Source organism: Mya arenaria, chromosome 5 (assembly GCF_026914265.1).
Source record: "Mya arenaria isolate MELC-2E11 chromosome 5, ASM2691426v1".
In the NCBI taxonomy this organism is placed as follows: domain Eukaryota; kingdom Metazoa; phylum Mollusca; class Bivalvia; order Myida; family Myidae; genus Mya; species Mya arenaria.
Window position 1 is genome coordinate 60,468,646 of NC_069126.1, and position 27,473 is coordinate 60,496,118.

A 27,473-nucleotide genomic window follows, 5' to 3' on the forward strand; every position below is an offset into this window, starting at 1 on the left:
CCTGTGACATCATGGCTGATGGAGGTCAAAAGTTACCCTCAGGTACACAGGTAGCGGACAGCTTTCCTCATGCAGTTGACCTCTTGTTGGATTCTTGAAGCCTGTGACATTATAGCTGATGGAAGTCAAAAGTTACCCTTAGGGACACAGGCAGTGGACAGCTTTCCCTGTGAAGTCGACCTCTATTTGGATTCTTGATGACTGTGACGTCATAGCCAATGAAGGTCACAAGTCACCCTCAGTTAAATGGACAGTGGATTGGATTCTTGATGCCTGTGACATCATAGCCGATGAAGGTCACAACTCACTAACTACCCTCAGTTACACAGACAGTGGACAGCTTTCCCTGTGAAGTTAACCCTCTCATTGGACTCTTGATGCCTGTGTCATCATAGCTGATGGAGGTCAAAGTTCAAGGACAGAAATAGTACCAAACATAGCAGCTGTGTGGGTGCCTGGTAACGAGTAAGATGTTGTTTGTTAAGGCAATGGACAGTTCCAATATTAATTCAGTTTAATTGTCTTGCAGATGATTTATATTTATTTTTGTATTATAAGCTATATTTTCCAGTAATTGACAAAAGGGCCAATCAGCAATGTTACTAATGAAGACTGATAAGTCCTTTTGGCATCAATGGACAATATGCTGGCATGAGTTACACATTTCCCTAATGCGGAAAACTGAAATCCCCTACAAAAACATCCGGCTAAGGAATCCCATTACCAACTGAATTTGCATTGCTAGGATCCCTTTAATTTCCTTGATTTGAGAAATTATTGTTATATTGGGACCACAGCATTTATCTGAGACCTGAGACCTCCAATGTCAGCCATGAGGGTTCTGGGGATGGTCCCCAAACCCCACCGGGAGGTTGTTTATTTTAGGTAGAAACCTGTATTGGTATGGTGTCCATTATGAGGGGCCATTGTCACAGTGAGTACCCATTCTGTTGACTCTTAGGATAAATATCCAGTTATTAATTTATGTTTGGAAAATAAGGAGCTAACATTGTCATAGGTTAGTTTAATGAAAAGCCTAAGAAATGAAGAATTAATTTCCTGTCTCTATTCATATTTGCTCAGTTAATGCAAAAAATAGTAATTATGTTGCTGATTTTTTTAGTTATGTTTATATCTACAGATGTACATGTAGGCCCATATTTACACATGCAGGGCTGTCTTTCCACTGGAGGGGAACTTTGCCGACAAAAAAGAATGTTTAATGCACGCGATATTACTTAATCATATAATATCAGATTAATGAATTATTTATCTCAGATGAATGCCAATGACAGTCTATCTAAGGCCATCCCAAATTATTCATTGTTTCAATTGTTCTTTTTGTGCCATAAATAATTCTGGGAAAAAATAATTAAGGTGTGAAACACTAGAAAGACAGTCCAGACATGTTTTACTTGTGATGATATTTGTGAGCAGTAGACCTGCACATGTTATAAGTATAACCTTTCATTGTTAACACTTTCCTTCATAGATACGCCTGTTTAAGCCTCTTGGATACACTTTTTGGCTCAGGACTATATCCATAATCTCACACACAAGATACACATTTTTTCTCAGTTATGTAGAGAGGGGATTAACAATGTGAGGCAGATTTGGCCACTGCTCTATGAAGAAAAGGGTTAACCTATGCCTAATTTAGTCACAAGGTGGAACTGTCCATTTACCAGTCGTAAGTTGTAGTCCTATGATCAATTACTGTTAAATAATCAATTAGAGAATATGCCTTGGATTAACTCTTGGCTTAGAGATATACAACTTGGCGACTGGTCACTTGCATGAGTTTAAATATTTTGATTTGAATTATTTGTATTCATTTTTGAATTGTTTTTGAAATCTTGAGTGAAATGTTTCACAACTGATTATTTATGATTTTATTATGAAAAGTTGAAAGTTGTATGTTAAGGTAGATTGCTTTAAGTTTGTGAGGGTAACTTTTGTTCTGAATATTTGTGATTCAATTATGTTGTTAACTCATAACCTTATGCCCTAAAATTGTTGAAACAGAAAACACTTGAGAAAGGGACCTCACAAGTTTAGAGCAGACTCCATAATGCAACATGTAACCATCTTGGATAGAAGTTTCTTATCAGTCTTCTTGCCTTTTGAAACGTTAGAATGAAAGTGTAGATAGAGAGGGATTTATACTGGGTTTAACATTTTGAGAATGATATTCAGATACATACTCTTTGCTGGAGTTGTACATTGATTTAGATGGATGCTAAGGTTTAACTCTTTCAGAATGATATTCAAATTTAGATAATACATACTCTTTACTGGAGTTGTACTGACTAGACATTCAATGATGATCGTCTTAACTAGGAACTTACACATTCAGATGGATTATGAGGCTTAACATTTTCAGATTGATATTCAGGACAAAAAAAATAAAATACATGCTTGATTCTTCAGTTGTATAACTACTAGACGTTCTATGATAATAGTCAATATTCACAATGAGATCAATGACATTTTCTGATGCTAGATCAAATTGATTTACTGTACCAAAAGGGGATGATCGTGTAATGGAATGTTGAAAAAATCATTTGATTGATTTATAGTGTTACTAATTACCTGATGAGTTGTTTCTTCATTATTTGGATAAGGGGCTTTTTCTCTTTCAAATTCATTCTGTAAATGTCATTTAATCAGCTGTCAATGAACATGTCCATGTTTTTTTTTATCTTCCCCCTATCTGTGTTGTTTGACTTATTTATATTGAGTACATAACTGATGATCACTTCTGATTCTGAATTTTTGTCACTTGTATGAAAAGTTGATTTGTAAAGTTAGAACTTGAGAAGACGGGGAGTTTTTTCCCCGCTGTTTAAGATGGACAAAGAATGGTTGTTTGTGGTGTTCATGCCTGTGAACAGGCAATGTTGTTGGAGTGAAATTGTGATTCAAAACACCTTCGCCTTGAATGGAGTCTATTTTTTGAATCTTTTTCTGATCTATCTTCAAAATGCTAAAAGCGCAAAACACAATTTAAGTGTTTCCATTTACATGAATTAGAATGCTTATTGCACAATAACAAAATAGGAAATACTAATTTTATAACATGAGAAACACCATCTCATGATCTGTGTTGTTTTACATATCAGTCCCTAAACTGGCATATATCACACATTAAAGCTACTTGTTGATTGAAAAACAATTGTGAAAAATCACTCATTCATATTATTAAACTGTTTATATGGTTGCTTTGTTAGATGACTACATCTGATTTTCTTTGAATGACTTTTGCTCGGACTTGGCTCATTTGTCTACATCCGGTGATGTCTGTATCCAGTCCTTGATCAATCGAAATTACATAAATTGGATGTTTCTATTGAAGTGCTGAGCAGCTTAATGCTGCTTGCACAGTTGTCCATATGTGCCAATGGTGACCTACCCATAATCTATTGTGATAGTCAATAAAAGAGTTAAGAGATATTGTCATAATGTACATGAATTCAAACACCACACAACTTAAAAGTCCAGGTATTTTCTCAGTCGTAAAAGCATTATAACTAACATGAAATAAACACAACAATTTTGTTGTTTCGCTTTGTTTTGGAGGTATTTCATTTTTCGGACTTTTGTTTTTGATCTCAGTGACTTGTTCACTATTGTTGCCAAACCCTTTTGTATTGGATTTCCATTTTCGACGTTCTGGACAAAAAACCTCTGATATGGCATCCAATTCATTCACTCCCCCGTCACAGACCCCTTCATTCTTATCAGTAAATGCTGATCCTCATCTGAACCCGCATGATCTGTATCACGGCTGATCTATTTCTTGCACACGGCCAGGGGTCACCATCTTCTGCTTTCATGCTTTCCATCATCGTCATCATAACCTGATAATTGACACGACCCGATTCCTAGAGTAGCTCCACCCACTCGTCACGTGACCAAGCAACCTGATGACCTGCGACACACATAAACCAAAACAGCAGCCTCACGAAGTTTACATCATTTACCGAGTGATTTTGGCGAAAGCTTTTTACCGTATCTGCCAACTCTTAGGCAACGAATTCAGGGCAGAAAGTATGCAAATGAGAGCTACTTTGCATCAGTGGATGATGCAGAATGTACTGTAAAGGGAACAATGTACTGGTCGCAGCGAAAGAATGAGAAGCCGCATGTTCATATTTCGATGAGGCTTCACCAAGTCACTGATGCACACTGTTCTTGTAAAGCGGGATAATTTAACTCTTTAATTATTATCAAATATCAAATAACCAAGTGTATGTTTTTATAATATTCATCATGACTGCCTTATTATTGTTCCATGAGTGCGATCTATACAGCACCTCTCAAGATAGGCATTAGTTGATATTAAATATTTTTAAGTTATATAAAAAGTTGTTTTTTTAAAGTTGTCATTGGATATGACATAAAGTCAAAGAATTTAAAGATTTTGTGGCAGGTGTGCACTACGTGCCTGCACTACATGCACATCAGTGATAATAAAATTGGGGGTTAGGCCAAAAAAAAAAATATGTCTGGTTCAGGAAACGTTTGTCCCAAAAAATTAGGAGGGTAGGCATTTTTTCCATTTTTTTTTTTTTTTTTTTTTTTTTTTTTGGACGTATGTTGTCTATGTGTAGACGATGCACAGAGCAGTCAGATCACTTTGTAACTCCCAGCATGTGGTATTGTGATGTGTGCTTGTTTCAATGCAGTCATTTAACCACATAATAACAGAGCATTTCAACCCTGTATTATCTGTAAGGACCACAATGGAAATAAGGTTTTATTTTTAACTCTTTTTTTGTGTTATCCTTGACATAAATGTTATATATGTTTATACATGTTTAAATTTGTATTTGTCATGTTATATGCAATTTTTATGTCGAATAAATCTATCTAATCTATCTAACCATGTATCATCTTTGTTTATTCACATTATTTTCCTTTTCTACGCTTGCTGTTTATGTACCCTATGCCTTTTAGTCACCCTCTGTACAATGCTAACCTGCACAAAGAGTTCACAAAAGAGATTCATGTACAACCTAGTATTTTATAAAAAATCCATTTTTTAAAGATTTCTGTCGACAATTTTGTTTAAAATATCTTGTAAAGATAAGTCACTTTAATACATCTCTTTTGTGAATTCTGTCATTGTAACAAATGCACATTGTGAGTGGTGTTGCACAAAATCATATAAGGCATTAGCTAGGCAACCTTAGTGCACTGAGGACCTAGGGGTCCAGGTTAATAGAAGAGCAACAAAAGTATTATCCAATACTTTGTGAGTTTAATATTATTAATTGACTGTTGATATATTTCCCAAACACAATTATTAAAGTACAAAATGCGTACATTCAATGACATGGCAATTTTTTCACTGATATATATTTAATGACATTCACTGAAAATCTTCTGATACTTTTACTTAAAGGGGTTGGTACTTTTTACTTTATATAAGTTTTCAAACATATGACAGTGTACAATTCAACACTCCAATGATAAAATGTTTGCCAAAAAATCTAGCAGTGATAGATACAGTTACTTGTCACTGCATTTTCAACTACATGTACTGACAGAAAGCACATGGAAAAAATCTTAAAAAGAGTTTTACAGTTTAACATTTGCCCATTATGTATTCATATTCTTCAATACATACACTCTAAAATTATTTTGACTTTGGCTTTCCATATTTTCTCTGCACAATGGGCTCTTTCTTCAATTCTCTGCATTTCTGACAGATAGGCAGTACAGTTTTGTATAATTTTTTAAGCTCTGCATCTGTCTCAGATTCCAAGTCAGCACAGTAGGTACACAGATCCTTGCGACCAAGGTCAGCGCCGTAGTAGCAAAGTTCGATTGGACTCGCGCACTGAAGGAATGGCCTGATCACAACTGAACTTTTTAGAGTGGAGGGTGCAGATGGGGGAAACAATTGAGCCCCACATGAATAGTCATAATCACTCAGACAAGTAGCCAACAATACCTCTTTTCTCTGGCTTAACTTTGTTTTTGAATAAACAACTCTGGGTTTTCTGCATTCAATACAAGTAGCAATTGCCCGTGCATTTTGTGTCGAGAGTGGCACATCAACTCGCCGATTTATTTCCACAGGTTCTTCATTCACAAGAGTTGAGTTTCCACCAGATCTACTTTCTTCAGAGTTCTCTGGTCTAGTTACTGTAGAGTTCCCTGGTCTAGGTTCATTCGAGTTTTCTTGTCTGGATTCATTTGAAACTGCTGTTCTTGGTTGATTTGTGGTCTTCTTTACCTTTTGAACTTGAAGTGAAGGCCTGTCTTTCTCTGTGGTTTCCTTCTGCTTTGCTTCTTCATAATTAAGAAAGTGTTCACGTGTTTCATCTAGTTCAGGTTCTGGAAGCCACATTAACTTTTCTTCTCCCAGTTGCTTTGGTGGACAACACGTAGAATTGCTACACTTTCTAACCTGAAAAGTGTATTGTGTCTCCCTGCAATGTCTGGTCTTCCAGTCAACATACTCAGCACATCTGTTAGTATGGACTTTCTGCAGCTTATCTAGGTCTAAGTCAGGAAACAGCTCCCTCAAATGCCTCTTCAGGAGATCAATTTCAGCATCAGAAACTGGTGTCAAGCAGCGTATTGGTTCATCCTTTAATCTTAGTCTCATGAATCTGTTTTCAATCAAAGACTGTATTGGTTCAATTGATTCAACCCATTTTGGCTCTAGATCCGGTTCTTTCTTGAGTAACTCTCTCACCGAAGACATACCGTTACATCTGTTCAGCTTTTTCTCTGTCTCCTCGTCAAGTTTCTGTCGCTCGGTGGCTACATTCTGGAGACCATAATTGAGAATTGACATAATTCTCTCCGCTGGATTGACATAGCTTTGCCCTGGGGCGCATCTAACAGTGATCAGCATATCAAGGTTAAGTTCTTGAAATAAACAAATGTTTGCGCATTTCACTTGCTCTAACGTGTTCCGCTGGTCCGTGCCACCATCAGTATATTTCAGTAGAACTTTTGGGTTTGTTTCTTGGTTGCTCTCTAGTATTTTCACAATATGCGCTGCATGTCTAAATGGAGATGACGTCTGGGTAACTGTGTCATTTATAAATGTTGTCACCTGTCCCCGAACAAATGATTGCTGCACAGTGTCAGGAACTCTACACTTCAGCACAACACTTGGAGTTAGACTCGACATCTTCATATCATGGTCTAGGCTACTCAATTCTATGTCGACAGGAGCAATACTCTGACGCCCTCGAACCCCTGTAGACACTGGTCGATCAGGTTCTCCTATAGGCACCTTGGCCTTGTCATCAGCACAGAACAACACTCCATCAGTTTTCAATTCAACTGACCTATGTTTAAGATACTTGAACAAGGCTGCACAGTAATGGTCATCAACATGTTGTGCTCTTAGCTGTCTTCGTTGTATTTATATTGGACTGGAATTCGTGATGTAAATGTCAGGGCAGTTGACGCATACGGGTTACGAGGAGCAAACTGTAAACAGACAAGACTCTTAGATGGTACAGGTGTTTCTTCTGGGCACAAACTTACTGTTTCTTTGATCATATCTGACAAAGATATCCACCTGGATAAATGTGCAACACCGGAACCGTGTCTACGTTCATCAGCAGCAGAGTTATCTTCAACCAGCTCACAAAGCTTCTCAAAAAACGAATCATACCTGTCATTTGGCCTTCCAGGATTAAGATGTCGTAAGTCATTCACCAATCCTGATTCACCCAAGGACATAACATGCAATCTTTGCTGCATATCTGGATTGTCAAATGCAGATGCATCTAAGGCCAGTTCAGAATACATGTAATCAAGAAGACTAGGCTGTACTTTTGCAATATTAGACACTTTCCTTTTGAACTCCTTTTTCTGCGACCTAGTATGGAACTCTTTCAAACTTCCTCTCATTCTCTGCACAAGTCGAGCTGCATCAGTCATCATTTGTGGTTCAGACCTGTTTTCTGGCACCTGTGAAATAATAAATGTAGTACCAACCCCACCCCCAGGACAGTATTTGATTACATCTACAGAAACACTTAATTGTAAATTATCAAAAAAGCGAAATCTCTGCATGGTATTCTCAAAAGGTTTATCAATGTGCAAGTCTTCATCAAACAGGACAGGGTTTCCAATGTCAACACTAGTTACAGCTTTGTCAAGCACTTTGTACTTGTCTTTTACAACACATAATACTGATTTACTGCAATGGTATACAGATGCATTTTGATCTACAGTTCTACATGGGTGTGGTTGAACCTTGTTCTTTGCACTTGTGTTTGATTGAGTGTACAAATATTGTCCGTAAGACGACAAACATGATGCCAGGGCCTCAATACTTAAGCGAAGTTCAGGCCAATTTCCTACAGTAGAGTTCAAGTATGGCTTATTCAATAAACCGAAAAGACATTCTGCATCTGATCTTAAGCCCCTTGAAGACATTGGCTGACTTTTCTGCTTTTTCCGTTTCGTCTCGTTGTACCCACAGAAATTGTAGAACAGTTCAGGTACTGGATTAACGTCTTTCTGTTGTCGTGCTGCTTCATTGATAGTATCCATTTGGTTTGTAATATACCAAAGAGAATTGCAGAGTACCTGAAATTGCAACAGCAAAATATTAAAACGACTTGCCACATCATGAGAAAACCAACATGTTGTATTTGCGACCAGCATGGACCCAGACCGGCCTGCACAGTGTTTGAAGCCTACATTAATTCAATAGAGTAGCAAACAGCATGGATCATGATCAGACTGCGCAGACCCTTGCTGGTGGCAATTGCAATATGTTGGTCTCATGACATGGCTCATGTGGTGTTGTACAATAAATTTAATTTTAATATATAAATTCTGAATACATTTCAGACACTTGACAATTACTTCCATATCAAAATTCTGTTTTAATACAGTTAAAATGGTTCATTCCAGTTCTATACTTTTTTCTAGTATATTAAAAGCAAAGCTCTAAACAAAACAAAACCCAATTTCTAATTCTACTTTTAATTTTCTAGCTAGAAAAGAACCCATAACAGAAGAGTTTAATATATTAGTAATATTAATGAAGCACCACAACACACAAATGAACGGCATTAAACAAATATGACAGATTGTGCAACCAGTTAAATACAATTTTTTCGGATCTGTTTAGATATCTTTTCAGACAGGTATTAAAAATGCCTCTATTCACAACCAATACTTTAATATTGAAAACCAAGCACTTGTGATTTCCAAGAATGGTGAAAGTCTAGAGACATGTGAAATCTGTATCTATGAAAGGCAAACTCAGCCTATAATCAAATCTTAGTACTGAGGATGTTGATGTTTCTGGTTTATATAGCATTAGTGGAATTCCATATATGATACTGTTTTGAAGTTAATTTTGTAAAATATTAAAAGTATCGTTTGTAAATCCCCCATTCTAGTTGCACAACTACTTTGCTTCATGCTGCTCAAGCAGAAAGAGTATATGTGTACAAATAGTGAAAAGAACAAAATGCACGTATTAAAGACGACAATTTAACCCAGCACCTTTTATTGCATTATCTATGATTAAAATATACATACTTATATCTGAATTCCACCTGTATTTTCATATAAATGTAAATATTTTTGAAAAATATAAAAAATACTGAATTTACCATCAAGTCTTGCAAGTAGGAGTATCAATGATTTTCAAACCTCAAAATATTAGATCTTTTATTTAAATATTAAATATTTTCAAACTTGAGTAAAAATTAGTTCCAGTACTATATTAAAACCACCATTTATACCACCATTGGGAAAAGATGGTCAAAGGATCAAATCTGTCAATGTTTCTATCAAATATGCCAGGATCATTGACTGTGTTTTTTTTCCATTGATATATTTATATTCTTTTTAAATCTTTAATACACCTTTACCTGCCCATATAATATACACACCTGCACGAAGTACCTGCCATCAGACTCAACAGTGTCTTGGGAAAATTTGGCACCCATCTTGTCACACAGGTCTACAATATCGTTGAACAATTCATCCTTCCTGTTCAAACCAGTCTGAACGCCAGAACTGAAAGAAAAACACTTCGACAGTTTAATATTAAATAAATACAAAAACTTAGACCCAATGTTGTTTTTCAAATTTAAATTCAAATTTTAGGTGCCATTTTGATATTTTAGAATAGAATATTAATATCGTCACATACTCTGAAATACAAACATTTATCACGTTTGGCGAACAAGGACAACTTTTGGACAGCGTGACCCAAGTTTCAATATTTTTTAAATATATTTAATATATCTATAAACCTTGAAGTCTTTTTTGACGGTATTGAGGCTTGTCTCCCCATCATTAATACTTCGAAAGCATTCACTGTTTTCGCGGTGGCTTCTTCAGAAACATTTTGCAGTGTGGACATCAAACCTCCCTTAGGAAGTAGGGTACAGCTTAATCGGATCACTTTCACATCAAATGAGGCAATGAGGTCCCCCATTCTAGTAGTGGGCTCAATCTGAAATGTTCAAACACATACGAAATATTAACAGATGTACAGACATACTGGACAATGTCCGGACAATCATTATACTTTCAGTCTCCTGTTAGAGCACGGGTTGGAACCCAGAAAGCAGATGACTTTATTTAATTGTCCGACGGTCATTCGCCATGCCTGCCTTGGTCGGGGTATAATACCCCGATGGAGGATATACCTCGATCAGCAAAATTCCCCAGCCTGTAAAATACAGGTATGACAGATCTGACTGGATGAGTATTTATTTTAAATAAATCTGACCTCCTATGGCTTTATCAACTACCTGTACCTTTCTGGTATTAATTTTAAAAGACATCAAAAATACAAATATTAAATTCGATCTTTTTTCAAAAGCAAAGGAAGGCACATTTCACCTGCCAAAACGTTCCGCCCGGGCCTAAACTAGTTGGGGCTTCATATTTGGTGGCAAACAGTTTGGGGTTGGTTGGCCCATGGAGCTCCTCGAATACTTCCGAAGCTGTGCAACCATGCTGGACCGCTTTCATAACCTGCCGCTCTGCTCCATGTTCACATTTTTGGAGTTTTATGGCCATCAAAGTGGCTGGTGAACACGCCATGGGCGCCGCCATTGTTGTGCGCTCTATTAACCCAAAGATCGATATAAACGCGCTCTATTAACCCAAAGAGCAATAACTACAGAAAAGAAAATTTTCAATACGCAGTATAGCGGTTTTCGGCCGCGATTTCGAAAAAAAAGTTTAGGGTCGGCGGGTAAAAAATAGGGTCGGTCGGGTTTCCTGAACCAGACATATTTTTTTTTTGGGCCTTATATGTGACATTGGCTTTCATTAATTTACATCTAACTTATTTGTATGTCAGGGCTCGACATTAACTTTTAAATCCACTGGTCCATTCGGACTAGTAGATATATTTTCTACTGGTCCTGACCTAATATCCACTGGTCCTGACCAAATTGATACTTTTTGATGATATGATTTTAATTCTTTGCCTGTGAAGGTTTATTATATACACACATGATGAAAATAATAGTGAGCTTTTAATTTTAATATAAAACTTTAACTGGTTAACATTACAACAATGAAACAATAGTATGAGGATTGACTAGAATATACGTTGGATTATCAGGCAGCAATAAAAGATATATAGTACATATCTGACTTGAATGTACATTAAAATTTGTCAATCACATTAGCAAATGGCAATAATTGAGTAAGTTCAAAACATGTGCCTTTAAAGAATCTATCTTAAATACATCTGACCCGGATGCCAACGAGGACCCATGTTCGTCTGCGTATTTTTCGCAAGACTTGCAAAACATTTTGTCAGTTTCCTCATCATATCGTAACCACGGATATTGGTCCAGCCATGACGGGACGAAATGTCTCTTTCTCTTATTTTCATAGGCCTTTTTGGTCACCGCCAAACCTTTAACAGTTTTTGATTTTTCCGTTTCTTTACTCATCGTAAACCCGAAAGAAAGTAGATTCTGTTTCGACATCTTTTACGCTGTTCAGCAGACGATCATTCCTCCATTGTAAACAAACCGTAAATAGGTCAACGGGTCAACTGTTGTAAATTCTCGCGTTTTTTTGTTTTGCTTTAATTTACTATGCATACGATAAATACTTAAAAACCAAATTCAATGCTATAAATATGGACGAAATGATTTGCTAAAATAAGTTATTGGAATTTTACATCGTAATAAAGATTGACCTATTTCCGATGATTTCACAGCTATCGTAAACTGTTCTGTGCTGTTTACTTCCGGTCGCAGATGTAACGCATGCGCAAGGGAATGTAAATAAAAACAACGAACGCTGCTTGCACTGCATTTATTTGTTGGATGATACATATTATCAGATTTAGTCAGGGATCGTGCTTAACATTTCTGATTAAATTATTTCTTCTTGGAAATTTCACTGGTCCAGTCGGACTAGCCAGAACTGGTTTCTACTGGTCCGGACCATGAATCTGGTGGCCCCGGACCATTGGACCACCGTTAATGTCGAGCCCTGTATGTACATCAGCTGAAGCTTGATGAAGTATAATACTCTATATGTTTTCTTATCTGCTATCTTTTACGTGTTATTGTATTAAAAACATGAGACCTTTCTATTTGATAAATCAGATAAGAAATAATACAAACATTGAACCATTTTTATTTCATATTAAACTAAGAACTTAGACTTGTATACAGCTAGTAAATGGAAACCAGTGTTTCACAATGATATATTGTTCGCAAATGTTTTCCTTTCAACAAAGTCACAAAAGAGTTAAAGCTGCACTCTCACAGATTGACCATTTTGACAACTTTTGTATAATGTAGTGCTCGACTTATAGTCAGAATAACATTGTCTTTGAGATCGCAAAGAGCTTGGCCGCTCAATTTTTGATTCAGTTCCATCTAATATGAGCATTGTTGTTGGAAAATCAGTTTTAAATTTTGGTGGCATATTGTCTATAATATTTCTCGCTCTTGACAAAGAGGCACAGATCCAAATCAATAGAACATGATTGTAGTTTATCCATTCTCGGAAAACTACCCCTGCGTATTGAGGCGAAATGTTGAACAAGTGCCCAAGGTGTTTAAACTGGTGGTTGAGTCTAAGTTTCATCATGGTTAACAGTAACTGGTCTTGTAGTTTCATGTTTTTTACAGAAGAAACTGTTCTCTTCCAATTGAATGGACACTCAAGTTTATTTGGCTCTAGGAAGTTGAAAATGGTCATTAACTTAACATAAACAAAACCAGTGTAATACTGAAAGTTGACTCTTATTAGACAATTCCAAACCTTTTCAACTGAGAAGATAAAGTCATGGCTTTTCTTTTCTTCTTTAGGTTTGTCCTTCAGAGCTGCACATTCCCTTTTCAAATCAACATTTTGTAGTTTCTGCTCAGCTAGTCTTTGTTCCTGTTTTATATTTGTAGTAGTGCTAACGTAAAGTCAACACAAGGGTGAAGGCAAGTACAAAAGGCTATGTCTATTTAACAGTTTAATACACAATCTACAGTTGCATGTTATCCTATCGAGCTATAGTTAATGACTGACGCTGGAGCGTGCCGGGCTCCGCGGGCTCTGGCCAATCACGTGGTCAGTCTATCTATAGTCCGTTCCATAGATATAGAACATCTTCCTCGTTCTGGAATAAAATAAGTTATTGCATTACAAAATGAGATGCTAATACCAATGTGGATTAGTTGTATACATTACATGTAAAAACAATAAATCGTGCTAGTTAACCACTGCTCCTACATTGTTCAAAGCACAGGTAAAGGAAAATGTGCTTATCAGCATTTGATCGCTGATTAGTGGTTAACCCAGTTCTGATCATAGTTGGGCACATTCCTTCTCACAAATCTGCCAGACCGTGTTACATAAGGGGAGCCTGATTCACTGTTTGAATTGCTTGAAGTCGGAATTTGACCTGAGCTGACCGACTGGGGCGCATCTGGGGAAATCGGAGAGCTAGCCGAAATGTTGTAATCTAAAGGCAGGATGTCTGACACAATTTCATTTGTTTTATGTAGAACTTTGCGATTTCGGCGGTAAATTTTTCCATCTCGTGTTTGTACAGTGAATGACCTCGGTCCATTTTGTTGCGCGACTTTTGCAGGAACCCAAATTTTTCCTGTTTGAACTCTAACAGAGTCATTAATGGATATGGGCTTTAATTGCCTTGATGATGAATCGTGATGCTGCTTTTGCTTCGATTTTGTATGAATAGCCGTCTGTTTCACCTTGCTAGCATTCACTATTTGGGGCAATAGAGCTTTGTTTGTGATTGGCAAAACTGATTTGGTTCTGCGACTACAAAGTAGTTGAACAGGGGTGTATCCACAATCTAGTGGAGTATTTCTATATTCTAATAAAGCAAGGTATACATTTTGACCACTATCTCTTGCTTTTTTCATAATTTTCTTCGCAATACCTACTCCGCGTTCAGCCAAGCAGTTACCCTGGGGATGAAGAGGTGAAGACGTTTGATGTTTTAAATTCCATGATTTTGCAAAATCAGCGAATTCTGAGCTCGAAAATTGAGGCCCATTATCACTATGTAAAACATCGCAAATTCCATTGCGAGCAAAATGTGCCTGCAGTTTGTGAACAATCGTACTAGATCGTGTATTTGTCAAATGGTCAACTTCAAAAAATCTTGAATAATGATCAATCGTAAGTAGATAGTCTCTGCCGTCCAAATGAAACAAGTCTGTTGACAAAACTTGGTACTGGTCTGGGAATTCTAGAGAGATCATGGGTTCCTTCGTATTTGAATCTCTGTGAGTCAAACATATAGGGCATTGCAACACGTGTTCTGTGATCTGCCTTTGCATGCCAGGCCAAAACAAACAGTCTTTGGCGCGCTGTAAAGTCTTGGTTACACCTAGGTGACCTGTGTGAACCTGTTTAACCATTTCTACTTGCAGGGATTTTGGAATGAGGAGTGTTTGACCTCTGAAAAATAGTTCATCTTCGAATGACAATTCGTCCCGGTGATTCCAGAAATCGGTTACCGCGGACTCGCAGTCTGACCGCGATTCCGGCCAACCTTGTAGTATAGTCCGTTTCAATACTTTCATGTCATGATCGTCTCTAATAGCCTGTCTTATTTTTTCAAGTCGTGAGTCGGTTACAAGAAGCTGTCTTTTAACCGAATGGACGTGTGTGTCCAAACCTTCAATCAGTGTCGGGTAAGTTTCATTTACTGAGTGCCTTGACAAGTAATCAGAAACGGGAATGTCCTTTCCGCGTACGTGTTCTACTGTTACGTCATACTTTTGCAGAGATAGCAGCAATCTCTGAAGCCTGGGAGGGGCTGCCGACAGGGTTTTTTTCATTATTGCAGAAATCGGTCGGTGGTCACTGTGAACTATTACGTGTCTACCATACGTAAACTGATGGAATCGCTTACAACCAAACACGATTGCAAGGAGTTCGCGTTCAATATTTGCGTACATTTTCTCAGTATTAGTTAAGCTTTTTGAAGCGTATGCTATGGGCCTACCGTCCTGCCATAAGGAGCATCCGAGCCCGTTTTGTGATGCGTCACATTCTAAGACTAAGGGCTTCTTTGGGTCAAAGTAACCTAGAACGGGTGAGCTTGTTATCGTCTCCTTGACCTTTTCGAACGCGCGTGTCTGCGGCTCATCCCAAAAGAACTCGATATCTTTCTGCAAGAGGCTCCGGAGAGGGGATGTGGTTTCGGCGAGTTTTGGCGCGAATTTGGCCAAGTAATTGACCATGCCGAGGAATGTTTCTAACTCTGCGCGGGAGTCCGGCGTTTTGAGTTTCACAATGGCGTCTATTTTGGCATTGTCGGGTTTGAGGCCATGACTAGAAATGACGTGACCAAAGAAAGGGACTTCTGTCGCTCCGATAACGCATTTGTCGGGATTAAATTTAATGCCTATTTCGTGTGCTCTATTGAGCGCTTTTCGCAAATTTTCGTCGTGTTCTGACCGTGAGCGACCATGTATCAAAATGTCGTCTACTATGGCATGAATTCCGGGCAAGTTTTCAAAGATTTCATTGCATTTCTGCTAAAATATGTCGCCTGAAGATGTGATGCCAAATGGGAGCCTTAGGTATCTATATCTGCTGAAAGGCGTACTGAACGTTGTAAGTAGGGAAGACTCGTGATCTAGTTTGACACTCCAATACGCATGCGTAATATCTAGAATACTGAAATGTGTAGCCCCACATAGCTCTGACGTCACGTCGTCTAAAGTCGGCATTGGGTAATGCGGTCTACGGATTGAGTCATTTAGAGCCTTTGGGTCAATGCAAACCCTAAGTTTACCTGTCTTTGGCTTTTCTACCAAAACTATCGAATTTACCCAGTCAGTGGGTTCGGTGACCTTAGTGACAATTCCGTCTTTGACCATGCGGTCGAGTTCGTCCTTAAGTCGTGGTTTAAGAGCTTCGGGCACTTTTCGCGGGGGGTTCACAACGGGGACTGCATTTTCCTTAAGGTGTAATTTCGCAAACCCTGGAATTTTCCCAACTCCATGGAAAAGCTCTTTGTATTCGGACATTACAGAATCCCTAGTCAGTACTTGGGGCTCTTTGGGGGAGTTTTCTACAGAGTAGGTCAGCTTGATCAAATTCAACTCTAGTGATGATCTGAGTCCTAACAATGGAGGGGCACGATTCTCAACAACATAGATTGTAGCCATGATTGTATCAGATTTGTGGCAGCAGGGAAGACTCACTTTTCCAAGAACCTTGAGAAGGTCGCCTGAGTAAGAGGTCAGTTTGCTGTCGGGGGGCTCGAGAGGGGCACTTAATTTTAGGCGTTTGAACGTTTCATGTGAAACTATGTTGCATTCACTGCCTGTATCAATTTTGAAATGTATTGGTACTTTGCTAGGACCAAGAGTGATGGGAACGAAGGCACGGTCTGGCGATTGTGATAAAGAACGTGTGCTTACCATGTCGATGTAGTATTCCGGTGTGTCACATGAATATCCACATGCACCGTCTACAGCACTAGCGTCAATGTCATGTACAGATTTGTGGTAATTCTGGTTACTTCTGCACATATGTCCAAAATGATTTTGTTTTTGGCACTTGTTACACAATTTGCCAAATGCTGGGCACTGAGTTTTGGTAGGTCCGTGCACTCGTCCTCAATTGTCACATGATTTCTCATATCGTTGATATGAACGTTGTTGTTGGCGCTGCTGTGGTGGTTGGCGCTGCTGTTGGTGGTAATCTGGCGGTGGCTTACGTCCGTTACGTCTGTGTATGGCGTCCACGGGTGTTGGGGTGACTGGCGGTGTGTCCGTTTGCGTTGACGTCAAATTCATGGTTGCCATTTGAGTCTGGCAGTACTCAAAGCTTTGAGCTATCTGGAGTGCTTTGTCAAGCGTTAGCTTTTCTCCTTCATTGATGAGTTTTTCCCTTATTCTTGAATTGTTCGTGCCGAAAACGATCCTGTCTCTGATCATTTCGTCTTCGTTTGCGTTGAACTTACAGTCACGTGAGCGTAGTCATAGTCGAGTGACAAATTTGTCGATAGTGTCAGCTCCTTGAACTTCGTTGTAGAATCTGAAGCGCGCGAAAATTGGGTTGAGTTTTGGCTTGACGTGAGCTTGAAATTTCTTGTAAATGGATTTCAGGCTCTTTTTCTCGGCTTCAGTCAGAGTCCACGCTTGATGAACGTCGCGGCCTTTGTCGCCTATCCACAAGAGAAGATATGACACTTTCTCTATCTCTGATTTGGAGCTCAAAGGTCCAGTGAAGATGAGTTCCACGTGTCGCTTGAACCTTTCCCACGCCTCCGGGAGGTTTGTACTGTCCCAATCCATGCACGGAGGTGTAATTCCTGACATATCCATATTTCGCTGTTATGAATTAAGTCCAGATAATGTCAAGATCACTGTCACAGGACTACGTAATTCGTCTATTTTCTGACATCATGTTTTATATTTGTAGTAGTGCTAATGTAAAGTCAACACAAGGGTGAAGGCAAGTACAAAAGGCTATGTCTATTTAACAGTTTAATACACAATCTACAGTTGCATGTTATCCTATCGAGCTATAGTTAATGACTGACGCTGGAGCGTGCCGGGCTCCGCGGGCTCTGGCCAATCACGTGGTCAGTCTATCTATAGTCCGTTCCATAGATATAGAACAGTTCCAGAGCCTTTTTTCTTGCAGAAGCTTTTCACAGATTCCCTTCTGTTGCTCATTTTCTGAAACCAAGGCTAACATCTCATGCGGTGATGCTCCTGAAATATAATTTTAACCCTTTACTTCATGTAAAACTAAGCCATATCAGGCTGCCAGTGTATGGCTTATCAGTTCATATCAGTACCCCTACTTCATAGGAGATTATTGGTTATTATTGGAATTTGACCCTCCTGTATTACAAACCTATTTTCTTAGTATTTCTTTTGGTTTAATCAATAAGTCATCAATGTAAAGTTTTTATAGAATTAAATTTCCAATCCAGTCATATAAATTTTATTTTGTTATCTAAATTATTTCCGCATGATATTCATAAACAAACAGAAAAATATGTCAAATTTGATGAAAAATAATTTTTATTACACTTTTATTTATCAAACATAACAAAAAATATTATATAAGCAACATATTTTTATAATTCATTTAATGCAACCTGAATTGAAACAAAGATGGACAGAATTAAAAAATAATTCAGAACAAAGAAACACAGTATATTATATATGAAACAGAAGAAAAAAAAGTTGAACAACAGTCACAGTACGTACGACTTTTTGTAATTAAACACACTAAAATGAACAAATAAAGTTATTATTCAACTACTAAATGAGGCCTACATGTTGTTGTTTACTAAATTTATCTCGTTTATTGCATGTCCAGGTATTGTCATAATTGGGTTTGATTTGAAAAATCCTTATTTCTCGTATCCTTGTGTGCGTTACGCTGAGGTCCGAATTCGCTATCTCGACGTCATACTCAAACTCATTTTAATCGAAGCCAGAATGTTCTGATTCGTCAGACAATCACTGAAATATAAATGACATTATTCAGCAATGTTGTTTTAAACTGTAGTAAACAAGGGCAGAAATTAGTTCTACATTGCATTCTTGTGTATTCGAAAAGAGCGACAATGCCAGGAGCAGTGGTGTCAATCAGTGGGGCAGTGCTGTGTGCTGCCCGTTCTTCCTGCTCTTCTATACCTAACATACTAGGAACAACGGGCGAGGATGTGCTGGCGACTGGCCGGGTGGCTTTTGTGGTGGTTGCCAGCTCCTCCTTCTGTCCTTTCTCCTGAGGAGGAGCTGACGGTGCTGATTGACTGTGGCCGGGTGGCTTTTGATTGTTTGTCCACTTGACCCTGCTGGCCTTCTGCTAACCCTAAGCTCTGAGGGTCAAGTGGACATCCAAGTGCTTCTGTGGCTGATTTTGTGCAGGTTTTGGCCTTTTTGGCCGTTGGCCCACTGCTGGTCGATGAGCCTAGGCCGAACAGCCAGGAAAACGTAGCCTGGCTACGCGCCTGCTGATCAGGCAGGTCGTAAAACATGTCCGCCGTGCTTTCCCGATGACACAACATGTGGGCCACGTTTGCCTTCTGGCCACTGTCCTGGCGCCTTGAGGAAGTTGTCATGAACTTTCGGTTGGAAGTCAAGTTCGCATGGTGGGAGGGGTACAGCTCCGCCATCCCAGACTTTTTCCAAGCCGAAAGTACCCACTTACTAATATAGCTGAGGGCAATTGGTTTGCTTTTACTGGGATCTGTATCCTTCTGAAACACGTATAGGCTTGGACATTGGGCCAGTGAATCGACCGAGTGTACATGTGTGCCGCCTTTTTTGTCACTTAACGCCCGCACGTTACACACTCGAACTGACGCCGGTTAAGGTGGGTTCCCACTGCCGATCAGATCAACTCGATCATCCCGATCACCCAAATTCCCCGATCAGGCCCGACCATGCTCGACTAAAGGCGAATACACGACTTCTTCTCGACCTCTTGTCGATCACACACGATTTCCACACGATTATTCACGACTCCTTCACGACGTCAACCCGACCACCTTTCCGATTTCCGCTCGATCATCCCGACCTTTACACGATCCCTACACGATCTCAACTCGACCTACTGGATCTCTGCTCGATCGGTGTCAGATCTTTCCCCGACCCGATCGTCATAGTCGTACTCGAGTCGTAGAAGGTCGTGAACAGTCGTGTACCAAAACTTTTAGAATAAAAACTTCAAACAGTGTTGATCATTATCACTTCATCCTGAAACTTCATGGTATATGTTGTGTCCAGCATAGTATACATATTTATGGAGATTGAGCAGTTGCAGATGTGGGCCAGATGGTTAGAGCTCCAGAGAGACAGGGCCATTGCAGTGCTAGAGTTGGAACAAGAGGAAGAGGCTGAGGGTCGTAGGCATAGACGTAGGCGACAAATGCGCAGGAAAATATGGATGAAGCAGTGGCTTGCACGACGACCCCTGTATGGGCATTATGAGCAACTGCTACAGGAGCTAAACAGGGAAGACCCAAAAGGATACAAAAATTTCCTAAGGGTAGACGCTGATATGTTTGGGGAGCTTGTTGATCGCATATCACCCAGAATTCAGAAAAAGAACACCAACTTCAGGTAAATCATGGGTTTGATCCCCATCATTTTCACGTATTTCTGAAATAATTAGTCATCTAGTTACTTTTCCAACCAATTGACATCAACAGCTCTGTGCAATTGTCACTAATATTTAAGAAATTTTAATACGTTGTATAATAGCAGGCTAGTTATTACTTATCATTGTTCAATCTCTATTTCAGGGAAGCCCTGGAGCCTGGATTGAAGTTGGCGGTCACTCTTCGTCATCTCGCAACTGGAGCCTCGTATTCAGACTTGATGTACTCATTCCGAGTGGGAAGTAACACAATAAGTAAATTCGTCCCTGAAGTTTTGGATGCTATAATACAGGAGTACTCTGAAGAGGTTTTGCCAGACGTCGTCACTGCTGAACAATGGCAGCAGATTGCAGATGACTTCCGAACCAAGTGGAATTTTCCTCATGTCTGCGGGGCTCTTGATGGTAAGCACGTGAGGATAAAGAACCCGAAGAACTCTGGATCTCTGTTCTATAACTATAAAGGCTTCTTTTCCATAATACTACTCGCACTCGTAGACGCAAACTACAAATTCATCTGGGTAAGCGTTGGTGCTAATGGCAGTGCATCCGATGCCCAGCTATTCAATAACACTGAACTCAGAACCATGCTAGAAGAAAACAACCTTGGTTTGCCTGACCCTGATCCACTGCCTGGCGATGACATGAACACCCCATACTTCCTCATTGGAGATGACGCCTTCCCGTTGAGAACTTGGATGATGAAGCCATACTCCAGACGCAACTTGACCAACGAGGAGCGCATATTCAATTACAGGTTAGACAATCTTTTGAATTACTATTGGCAAAATAGCTATGCATTTAATCAGAAATTTGTTCTTATAAACCATCACCATCCTTTCATTTTAGGTTGTCCAGGGCTAGACGAGTGGTAGAAAACGCCTTCGGTCTTCTCGCTATGCGGTTTCAGTGCCTACTTGGCTGCTTGAACCAGATGCCCGAAACCGTTGACTTGATTATTCTTGCATGTGTCACACTGCATAACCTTATCAGCATACGGTACCCTGCCATTGCAAGACTGGCCGTCGACCAAGAGGACGAGCATAACCAATTAGTACCTGGTGAATGGCGCCAAGGAAGACAGTTGGCTGATGGTGATCGGACCCATGGAAGAAATGTGGTGACATCCGCTGGGGTCAGTCAGAGGAACTACATTAAACACTACTTCAACTCCCGAGCTGGTTCAGTTGAGTGGCAACAGAATATGATTTAGTGTGTTAGTTACTTTGGAAAGATATTTTGATGAAGTGTATAACCTATATGATGCGAGTATGCACAAGTTATGTAGTTATTAAAGTGATTTCCGATATGTTTAAGTATATTATAGTAAGTCATCTTCTATTTGGATATGATAGTTTCCATGATATGTTTGTTAATGGAGGAAATAAGCTTCAAGTATACATGTATATACAATAGAGTTGATTGTTTGTTTCTTGATTTTATGCCCTTTTTCGAAGTATTTCAATCATATCACGGTGGTGAGTTAACTTAGAACATGACCTAAGTCGGCAACAAGAAATAGCCACATACCAGTAATTTACAACTTTCATTTATAGTTCACCCTAGTTTCTGAGCCAATCACCGTCCAGAGATTTTTCAAATTTCTGCTCGAATATGTTCCATATAAGAACACTTCTGCACAAATAAGTTCGTATTATAACTAGGTCAGCAGACATGGCGCGCGCCAAATAGCAAGCCCAGCCTACTGTCTGGAACGACAGAAGTGTCGATTCAAAATGACGTCACTTCTGCTTTATCAAGCGGTAGTTACGTCATTTTGAATCGATAACGACTTATCCAAGTTACCGTTCAACCAATTGGCGCGCTGTATACGGATGGCGTGATTTTCCCCCGATCACATGACTTTAATTGAAGGCACAGGAATGATAGTGGGCGGGGTTAACTATAAGTCGGTCATAGTTCATATAATGGAAAAATAAACAAACTTAATACGGCGCTTCGCTTCGCTCGCTTGTATTAAATTTGGTTATTTTTCCATTATATGAACTATAACCTACACGTATAGGACAAGTTGCGGTAGCAGACATCTCTTCATAAGGTCGAACGTTTTAACTACCAGAACACAACGCTCACTTTTAATTGATTGATTAATTGTTTAGGGGCTGAAGAAAAATATTAAATTTTAGAATACATGTATTCTTAAGTAATTGCTACCAGCATGACCAGCCTTGTTTTGTTATAACAATACACATTTAAGTTCAACTTTTAATACTGACAGAAACCTACATAATAACAGGGTTATTTTGCCTTATGCCAAAAGTAAGCTAATTAAGTTTCTAAGTAAGATAAATTGCTATCCAAACAAATTTTACGAACAGTTTACATTGATTTACTTAAGAAGACTCAACAGTCAACAGTAATATTTATCAAGAATGAGGCTATTTAACCTTTATTCAAAGTAAAAACCAAAACGTCGAAAAACTAAATTCACAATGCACATAAACTTGAGTAAAATCACATCATCAAATCACTTGGCTGGTTCAACCATTTTCCAGTTACTTTGTTCAGTCCTTGGGTGCGTCATGCATCTCCTGGGTTAGGATGGGGGAACTATTTGGTGTCGAGACCATATCCATAGCCTGGCGGATGATAGATGCAGTTGTGGTTGGGGTTTCTATGGCGGGTGTAATGGACCTGTAAGCACATGTAGGCTGTTGCAAGATTGCCTGCACATTTGGTGGTTGCAGGTGAGTAAAACTTTTCAGCAGTGGTGTAAGATGGGCTGGTGGTGCAGATGCAGCTATATTGGTAGCTAGCTGAAAATCCTGCTGCATGTGATCCTGTTGCTGAAACTGATTCTGCTGCCATGCTGAGCCGAACGCCGCTGATATGGGAGCCTGTCTTCTGTATATAGATGATGTAGGAGCGGGAGGGACAGGCATGGCAAAAACTGGATCTGCTATCTGTTGACCTACATGCCCTGCTGCCTCTTGGGTGGCTAGTCGTCTCTTCTCCTCTTGGCTTTCCTCCGCAAGGTCCAGAGCCAGCCTTGTTGCACGTGTGACAAACACATTCATTCTCTGCTGGTCCATTTGGCGCATCAAATACACCAAAAACTGGCCAGTGTGTGCTGCTGGATCTTGCGCAACTGTGATGGCACCACGCACGGACTCCAACTCGGACGTCAATGAGGACAGTACACGCGCTGCTTTGGGACGGCAACCAGATACTGCTGATGTAGAGGGTGCTGACGATTCGGAGGCGGCGTCATCATCCTCTGTCTCCTCCAAGACAAGTTCCTTTCTCTTCTCCGCAAACTGCAAATATAGAAAGTACACAGAATAAATACAGACTTTTAAGAAGGTGCCCCGATGGCAGAGAGGTTAACGCCTTGGACTGCGAATCCTGTGTCATGTGTTGGCTTGAGTTTGAATCCCGGCTCTGAAATGAACTTTTCAGAAATGTTGTATGGTATTTCTCTTGCACAAGACTTAAAACATAGGTCCACATATGGCCTTGTATAATAGAGATATGGCCTTAGCTGTCGTTAAATCCGAGTCAAACTTAGGCAAAAAAAACTGAACTCCCTTTTATACCATTAAAATTTAGAAATAATTTAATGCTTGATTACGTATATTTCTTTTAAGTGTATACACATGATTTATACAGGATTTTTATTACTACATGTACTTACTTTGGATCCCCTCTGAGTTCGCAGCTGTACCAGATAAGGGCGCAGGAATTCAAAGTTGTCCAAAATCCACTGTTGCCTTGCTGTGCGCTCTCCAGCACCAGATCCAGATTTGTTGGTAAGCTTAATTAGTTTCGAATACTGTGTTCTCATATTCGTGTACCAGATTGACGACAGGTCTCCAGGTTTGAGGCCCAACTCTGCCTCTTTCGCGGCCCATGTACTGTTCTTCTTCTCCTTATACTTGAATCCTGCGGATGATTTGTCGAAGAGGAACGAGTTCTCTCTTAACCACGCTACAAGGTCATCTTCTTCATCTTGCGTGAGTGTACGATGTAGTGTCTTCCGGGGCCTGATATCAGTCTGTAAACATTAAAAGTATACTTATGAATAACAAGGAAACTTCCAATTATGTTTGTTATTTTGCGCCTAAAATATTGCCGAAAAAAACATATACATGTAGAGTACTAATTGTAAAAATACATGACAAACATAGCAGTGTGTTATGATAAAATAAACAAATTATGCATTATATCCTTATAAACACTTGACACACAAAATATAAGTCTAATGACAGTTGTTTGTTCGTATTCGAAGGGAAAGCAAAATCAAAAGCTTAGTACCTCTATCTCAGGAGAAGTCGGACGTTCTTCTACTTGCTCTTTTCTGGTTTGCTCGGCAGAAGAGTCAGTAGGGGGTATAGGCGACTCATTACTCTCTTCCTGGGTGGGTTCCACGATTTCAGGCTGAGGCGCAGCAACTGCACATTTACTCGCAATTGTACTGCCTATCGGCCTTTTGCCTTTTCTCGGCATCTTAAGTTTGTAGTAGAAATGGCTTGGCTGAAGATGTTTTAACAGATATTGGTTTGCTAAAGATGTTATATCTTCAGCGTCCAAACAACTTATGAGACACTGGTCAGCACGCTTTTCTTGCTTTAGTCACGTGAGCTCGTGTATGGTCGAACAGTGATCGGGGTTTGATCGTGTGCGGTCGTGTGTGGTCGTGGAGTAGTCGGGTAGCAGTCTTGATAATCTGGACAAGAGATCGAACAGAGATCTACTTAATCGGGATGCGATCGTATATTACTCGAGTAGAAGTCGAGAAGATCGGTTACAGATCGGGTAAAAGATGTCAATCCGACCAAACAAGATCGCTACACGATTGTTTCTCGATTAACTCGATCTTCAACTCGATCAATACACGATCGCTTCCCGAGCTCTTCTCGACCGCTTGGCTACACGATCGCTACACGAATTTTTTTGACATGTCAAAAAAATTCGGGTAGAAAGCCCGAGCGATGCCGACCAAGGTAGACCTCCCCGACCACTCCCGATCAATCATGCCGACCTACCCAGACAAGTACCCGATCGCTTGATCGGGCTTGATCGAGTTGATCTGATCGGCAGTGGGAGCCCAGCTTTATCGGCCGATCTGCCGGTCTTGTGTTTCTGGGCCGACGACATCGCACGGGACTCGGGGGGCCCCCAATGCCATGGCTGGTCTGTAAGTGCTGAGGAAGAGGTTCAAAGAGAATCTGTTTAACCCTATGCCCGTCCTTCCGCCTTCTTTCCTACAGTACGCACTTCAGCTTCACCATCTGAATAAAAAACAAACAAGTAAATTAATATCAAATTAAATTACTAACCACTTTTTTTCTACTCAAAATTTACCCCAACCCCAATTAGGGACCATTGGTTAATATCGCTTTGTCCACTTTGGGGGCGTGGGGTTTTGGTTATTTTTCGGCGGAAATCTAAGTTTGGGTATCTTAGAGGGGATTAAAAAAAATGGTTCAAAACTTTTCATTAATAAATTCACAGGAGCCGTCAACTTTGGAAGGCGTTTTTAACCACCTAGAGGTCGATCCCAGAAAATATTAAGACGGCTATGGTCTTAGATAAATACGTATTTTCACATATATACTAATCCAACTAAAATCGTACCAGAAGTTTTTTTACCGGACATGAATCTGTCAAAAATCTCGACTTCCAGGTATATGTTCTGTGGCCACCCAGCGTCACTTCGACCAAAAAATCGCGCGCCAAATCTTCAAAGTCTGGGGTTTTCACCTTAGACCCCTCGAACCTTGGTTTTTGTGTCGCCTGAAAAGACGACATATAGGGGTTACTTTTGTCGGCGGCGGCGGCCGCGTCCCATTTTCGCTTGTCCGGGGTCTATCTCCTAAACTATTAGTGGTATCAACTTGAAACTTCATATGTACATAGATCTAAATGAGGGCAAGTGCAGTGCACAAGAACTGTTACTCTTGCTTCCATATTTTTAGAGTTTTGCCCTTTGTTATTTTTCATGCTTAAAATTTTGTCCGGGGCATATCTTGTAGAATATAAGAGTTATCAACTTGAAACTTCATATGTAGATAGATCTCATGGAGGCCAAGTGCAGTGCACAATAACAGTAACTCTTGCTTTCTTATTTTTAAAATTATTGCCCTTTGTTAATTTTCATGCTTAAAGTTTTGTCCGGGGCATATCTTGTAGAATATAAGAGTTATCAACTTGAAACTTCATATGTAGATAGATCTCATGGAGGCCAAGTGCAGTGCACAATAACAGTAACTCTTGCTTTCTTAGTTTTAAAGTTATTGCCATTTGTTAATTTTCATGCTTAAAGTTTTGGCCGGGGCATATCTTGAAGAATATAAGAGGTATCAACTTGAAACTTCATAGCTAGATATATCTCATTGAGGGCAAGTGCAGTGCACAATAACAGTAACTCTTGCTTTCTTAGTTTTAAAGTTATTGCCCTTTGTTAATTTTCATGCTTAAAGTTTTGTCCGGGGCATATCTTGAAGAATATAAGAGGTATCAACTTGAAACTTCATAGCTAGATAGATCTCATTGAGGGCAAGTGCAGTGCACAATAACAGTAACTCTTGGTTTCTTAGTTTTAAAGTTATTGCCCTTTGTTAATTTTCATGCTTGAATTTTGTCCGGGCCATATCTTGAAGAATATAAGAGGTATCAACTTGAAACTTCATAGCTAGATATATCTCATTGAGGGCAAGTGCAGTGCACAAGAACCGTTACTCTTGCTGCCATATTTTTAGAGTTATTGCCCTTTGTTAATTTTCTTGCTTAGGTTTTGTCCGTGGCATATCTCGTAAACTATAGGAGGTTTCAACCTGAAACTTATTCCGTAGGTATATCTGATTGAGGGTTCAAATGCCACCTACACTTGAAAGTTAAATGGCAACATCATTGTC

The 27,473-nt window shown here is 39.5% G+C and overlaps 3 protein-coding genes across 3 annotated transcripts; 1 reads left to right on the plus strand and 2 right to left on the minus strand.

Annotated features, from left to right (window-relative positions):
* Positions 1-7,355: 7,355 nt before the first annotated feature.
* Positions 7,356-11,248, minus strand: LOC128234397 (uncharacterized). Its single transcript, XM_052948611.1, has 4 exons — positions 10,852-11,248; positions 10,257-10,459; positions 9,891-10,017; positions 7,356-8,568 (listed from the first exon to the last, which is right to left on the minus strand). The coding sequence occupies exons 1-4, from the start codon at positions 11,065-11,067 to the stop codon at positions 7,372-7,374; spliced, it is 1,743 nt and encodes a 580-aa protein (XP_052804571.1). The 5' UTR covers positions 11,068-11,248; the 3' UTR covers positions 7,356-7,371.
* A 2,180-nt stretch (positions 11,249-13,428) lies between these two features.
* Positions 13,429-17,062, minus strand: LOC128234396 (uncharacterized). Its single transcript, XM_052948610.1, has 2 exons — positions 16,671-17,062; positions 13,429-13,600 (listed from the first exon to the last, which is right to left on the minus strand). The coding sequence occupies exons 1-2, from the start codon at positions 16,998-17,000 to the stop codon at positions 13,562-13,564; spliced, it is 369 nt and encodes a 122-aa protein (XP_052804570.1). The 5' UTR covers positions 17,001-17,062; the 3' UTR covers positions 13,429-13,561.
* Positions 17,063-19,822: 2,760 nt separating this feature from the next.
* LOC128234393 (putative nuclease HARBI1) lies at positions 19,823-23,202 on the plus strand. Its single transcript, XM_052948608.1, has 3 exons — positions 19,823-20,558; positions 20,741-21,352; positions 21,445-23,202. The coding sequence occupies exons 1-3, from the start codon at positions 20,203-20,205 to the stop codon at positions 21,806-21,808; spliced, it is 1,332 nt and encodes a 443-aa protein (XP_052804568.1). The 5' UTR covers positions 19,823-20,202; the 3' UTR covers positions 21,809-23,202.
* The last annotated feature ends 4,271 nt before the right edge of the window (positions 23,203-27,473 follow it).